The sequence below is a fragment of the Carex rostrata genome, chromosome 22, assembly GCF_964058835.1.
Source record: "Carex rostrata chromosome 22, lpCarRost1.2, whole genome shotgun sequence".
NCBI classification, from domain to species: domain Eukaryota; kingdom Viridiplantae; phylum Streptophyta; class Magnoliopsida; order Poales; family Cyperaceae; genus Carex; species Carex rostrata.
The window spans coordinates 1557168-1561914 of record NC_135939.1 but is presented as its reverse complement, the minus strand read 5'-3'; the positions used below and the strand labels follow the sequence as shown (position 1 = coordinate 1561914).

Below are 4747 nucleotides of genomic sequence, written 5' to 3'. Positions count from 1 at the left end.
CTGCTTCCTTTGCGAAATTCCAATTGTCCAAAACCCAAAAATACCCTTCATCTCTTACTTCTCTTTTCCTCTCGCCTAGTAGCCTCCGACAATAACACCGGCGGCCTCTCCTTCTCTCTTTCGCTCTCGCCTCCCAGCAGTGCCGCCGGCCTCACCGTGACACTACCTCTGCGTTTGCTGCTCTCCTTCGTTCTGAGTCAAGGTTCATTTCTATCTCTCTCAAGTCTCAAGTACATTTTGTTTTCCTCGTGTTCATTCTCTCAATTTTATAACCAACAGCCTCTGTTACGAGTTACAACTAAAAAAAGGCAAAAATCGGGGATGCATATACCAATTTGTATGGGTATCGTATCATGTATATTTGTTGAAGTGTTGTTTTGGGTTTAGTAATTTACTAATTTTTGTATCTGGTTTATTCATTTTCTTCTGAATTTCTGGCAACTCTCTGAAAAACTTGTAGTGTACCGATTTTGGGTGAGAAAATTCAGTTGAATTTTATTTACAGTTTTAAGAAATGCATCTTTCATGTACCTACTCATTATTTGGTACTGATGAGTGCAATGATTCAAATTAATTTATGTGCACTTGTCAATTCTATTATTGAAAAAGGCTGACATTCTATCATGCACCATAATAACAAACCCTAGATTGCTAAGGGACTAAAATGGGAGAATTTGAAGGTTTAGCACAATAATATTCAGTTCAATTATACAATTTGGACCCTATTTAACTAAGGAACTGATTAATATGCTGCAGAATCTTTGTAGAATCCTGCCACATCTGATGGAAAACTCTGAGGCCGTCAACTTAGGTAACTTTTGCAAATATTATGCTGCTGAGGTACCTCATGCAAGTTCAACATGTGAAGGAGAAAAACCAATGAGTTATATTTTTGGTTCCACCTAAATTCCTTTAAAGACTAGTATTTATCTACTTGCATTTGAATATATAAAATGTATTAGCACCTGCATTATTTTGGTCCCTGCAAAAAAATTAGATGGCATATCAGTTAGTAGATTGTAACAATCATCCATTTATGCCGAAATTCTTATTAATAGGAAATTAATTAAATAAATATCAATAATGGAGAACGAAATTGAGCTTTTTCGAGATATAGGAAAAACGTGATAGTTTATAACGTCCTCTGGACGTTATAGACTATCATGGCCAGATTAGCTACAAATTAATTACCCTCCCTTTTAACTAAACCACGCAGAAAAAAAAAAAAAAAAACCCAGGCCGTGATACTCTATCACGACCAGCCTTGGCCTAATAATTCAATACTCTTATCCATTTTTTTTTTAACTTTTGTAGGTTGATCTGATATATTGTGCTTTGATTATCTATTTTTTTAATGCATACGTCAGCCGACAGTTCAACTTATGTAATGCCCATAACATTAAATAACGCACGGCGTTCATTTATAGCTAATCTGGCCTAATAATATTTGCAATCAATCTAAACCTCAAGTCTGGCCGTGATAGAGTATCACGGCTTGATTTTTTTTTTTTTTTTTCTGCGCGGTTTAGTTAGAAGGGAGGGTAATTAATTTGTGGCTAATCTGGCCGTGATAGTCTATAACGTCCAAAGGACGTTATAAACTATCACGTTTTTCCTATATCTCGAAAAAACTCAATTTCGTTCTCCATTATCGATATTTATTTAATTAATTTCCTATTAATACAAATTTCGGTCCATTTATGCACCAGTAAAGCTATAGGAAACATGTACCTTCTGGTACGGAATCATTAATAGATGAAGTTCAACAAAGCAAAAAAAAAAAAAAAAGGTGAACAAAAGTTTATATGAAAAATGAATAACATGCTTTCATTTGCAGCACCAACAATGCAATACTTAATTTGGTAGAAGAGTTAGTCTTTTTGCCCCTCCCCTCCCCTCCCATGTTCCATTTCTAACTCTGCGAGTGCTCCCCAGTCCTGCTAGCCAATGCTCTTCTCCCAATTTTTTCGCCAAAACAGAACCTTCTCTTCCCCCATCTGCCACCTCTCAAACCGCCTCTTCTCAGCCCCTTCCCTCCCTCTCCTTTCTCACCTTCGGGAAAAGTATGGCTTCATCCCGCCTCCCTCTCTCTTCCTCCAAAACCCTAATCCCAATTCTACTGAAAAACCAGTCAAGAAGAAGCGAAAGAAACCACCATACCGTCCCCCTTCTCCCCTTGATCTGACTTATCGTGAACCAGTCTGTTCTGACCTGCCATTCGACTTCCGGTTCAGCTACACGGAAAGCAACCCCAATGTGAGGCCCATTGGGCTGCGGGGGCCCAAGTACTCTCCATTTGGGCCTGGACGGGTTGATCGGGTGTGGACTGGTCTCTCTGCCCCTGCCATGGAGCCCACATTGAAGTCGGTGGATGGAGATGGGATGGAGGAAGATGAGGATTTAGAGAAGAAGAGGAAAGAGATAAGAGAGAAGATGCTTGGTGAACCTCTCAGCCTAGCCGAAAAAGCATACCTGGTACAGAAATGCCAGAAGATTAGTACAAAACGCCAGATCAATTTAGGTAAAATTGTTACAAGTTTAAACTTCCAATTAGTAAAATATGTTCTGATATACAGTCCATAAAATTCAGTTTTAGTTAAATGATGTTCTGCATTGTTTACTTTATAATTTTTTGACCTTTTTTTTATTTTTTATTTTGGTCTACTAAGGGAGAGATGGGCTTACACACAACATGTTGAGTGACATACACAATAACTGGAAGAATTGTGAGGCTGTAAGGATTAAATGCCTTGGTGTGCCTACTGTTGACATGGAAAATGTGTGCACACAGCTCGAGGTACCGCCTGCTCTTTCTATGTGCAATTTGTCTTCTAAAATATCATAGCAATTTTTTGTATTTTGTTACATTGATCAAATAATTGTGAATTATGAAACATGTCTTTTCAGGATAAAAGTGGGGGCGTAATTATACATCGGCGTGGCGGTCAGATCATACTGTACAGAGGAAGGTATTATGACCCCAAGAAAAGACCCGTAATTCCATTGATGTTGTGGAAACCTCATGAACCTGTTTATCCGAGGCTAATTAAGACCACTATAGAAGGTCTCACAGTAGAGGAGACCAAGGAGATCAGAAAGAGGGGCCTTGCTGTTCCTTCCTTAACAAAACTGGGTAAATTGCTGTATATCTCTTAACGTTAAATATATTGACCTTGCTGTTCCTTCCTTAACAAAACTGGGTAAATTGCTGTATCTCTCTTAACGTGTTAAATATATTTGGGTGATTTTTCATTGTTACCAGAGCTATCTCTTTTTTTTTCAGCAAAGAATGGATATTATTCTGGTCTGGTTACCTTGGTACGGGATGCACTTTTAGCTGATGAGCTCGTGCGCATAGACTGCAAAGGGTTGCCGAAAAGTGACTACAAGAAAATTGGGGTCAAGCTTAGGGTACTTTCTTTGTCAGAGATGGCTCTATTAATTGTTGTAGGATTAAACCAAATGAATATGAAATTTCATAGATTTACTCGTCCCAGTAGTGATAGGCAGAATTGAGATGATATCCTAAAATTCGAAGAAGTATATATGATACTTGAAATTAAAGGTAAAGCTTGATACAATATCCTACTGAGAGTATTGACCAGCACCCTGCATTCATTAAGTGAAAATGAACTTGTAATATGTTCATGGTAAATTATGGAGGGCAAGTGCTAATTCCTCCCCCTTTTGTTTGCATGCTTATGCAGGTTTGAGCTAGTATAGCATTAGTAATTAGATTTTTATTTTGCTTCAATTTTCCTCAGGATCTGGTTCCTTGCATCCTTGTAAGTTTTGAAAGAGAACAAATTGTTGTGTGGAGGGGCAAGAACTACAACAGAGGTACCAATCATAGCAGAGAACATAATTCCTTTCATCTAGGATTTCAGTCAAGTGGAAATGATGTCATCAATGAAACTGTTTGTGCGAATTAGAACTCGACAGGTTTGGGTGTCATCATGTAATATGGAAAAAAGGCAGGGGCTTCTATCGAAAAAAACCAGGATGGCATATTTTCTGTCAGCTTGCTGGATAATATGGAAGGAAAGAAATGAGGGGGTCTTTGGGGGCGCCACCATGCAGCCGAGAGCAGTAGCACAGAGGGCTTTGCACGAGGGAAGATGTGGATTCGGTACTGTTAGAGTGTTTCAAGTGGGAATGAGAGGAGTGATATAGGTGATATGGGGGATACTGGTATTGATTTGGTACAGGGACTGATGGTTTAGGCCTTTTGGGAATAGTTTCTGGATGTAATATTAAAAAAAGACAATATTGGCTCCACTTTTGGCCCTCTTCACTCAGTCATTTCTTCTGATATTTTTTATTTTATGAACTTGAAACCCATGGCTATTTAAAAATGACTTTGGCGAGCTTGGAATTGTCTCTCTCATGCCGTCAATGCGCTCCTATTGACAAAAGAGCTAACCTTGTGGGAGTTTTAGACTTTCCAATTTACTGTCTAAAGTATCCACATATTTTGCTTTTTACAAATATGAAATTCAAATTTTAGTTTTTTGTAATTCCTTTTGTTTTCCAATTATACAAAACTTCACCTTTAGCAACTTCAGACCCACGACTGTAATAACTGAAATCATATTTTAGTTTGGCTTGGAACAAAAATCCATCATAATTAAGATTTAAGAATAAAATTGCCCGCATTAATGGAATGTACTCACCGTAACTGTAAGTTTGGGTGTCAGTTGCAAACAAAAGGGGATGTCATTTGCAAATTCAATAATGTCATTTGAAA

At 38.0% G+C, this 4747-nt stretch overlaps 1 protein-coding gene across 4 annotated transcripts; it reads left to right on the top strand.

Annotated features, from left to right (window-relative positions):
* LOC144574059 (CRS2-associated factor 1, mitochondrial-like) lies at window positions 1-4295 on the top strand. Of its 4 annotated transcripts, XM_078323896.1 has the most exons (8): window positions 1-202; window positions 757-811; window positions 1838-2521; window positions 2670-2797; window positions 2908-3133; window positions 3284-3411; window positions 3765-3840; window positions 3943-4295. In XM_078323896.1, exons 3-8 carry the CDS (start codon window positions 1948-1950, stop codon window positions 3960-3962), a joined length of 1152 nt encoding a protein of 383 aa, XP_078180022.1. In that variant the 5' UTR covers window positions 1-202; window positions 757-811; window positions 1838-1947; the 3' UTR covers window positions 3963-4295. The 4 variants fall into 4 exon arrangements, with proteins under 4 accessions (XP_078180022.1, XP_078180019.1, XP_078180020.1 ...); XM_078323893.1 differs by having other exon boundaries at window positions 3765-4295; XM_078323894.1 differs by lacking the exon at window positions 1-202 and having other exon boundaries at window positions 526-811; window positions 3765-4295.
* Window positions 4296-4747: the final 452 nt, after the last annotated feature.

Bases quoted from the DNA above. Each gene is read 5' to 3' on its own strand.
- LOC144574059 (XM_078323893.1), top strand. From the start codon at position 1,948: ATGCTCTTCTCCCAATTTTTTCGCCAAAACAGAACCTTCTCTTCCCCC. The intron at 2,798-2,907 runs GTACCGCCTGCT...ATGTCTTTTCAG, and splicing joins ATGTGTGCACACAGCTCGAG to GATAAAAGTGGGGGCGTAAT. The intron at 3,134-3,283 runs GTAAATTGCTGT...TTTTTTTTTCAG, and splicing joins TCCTTCCTTAACAAAACTGG to CAAAGAATGGATATTATTCT.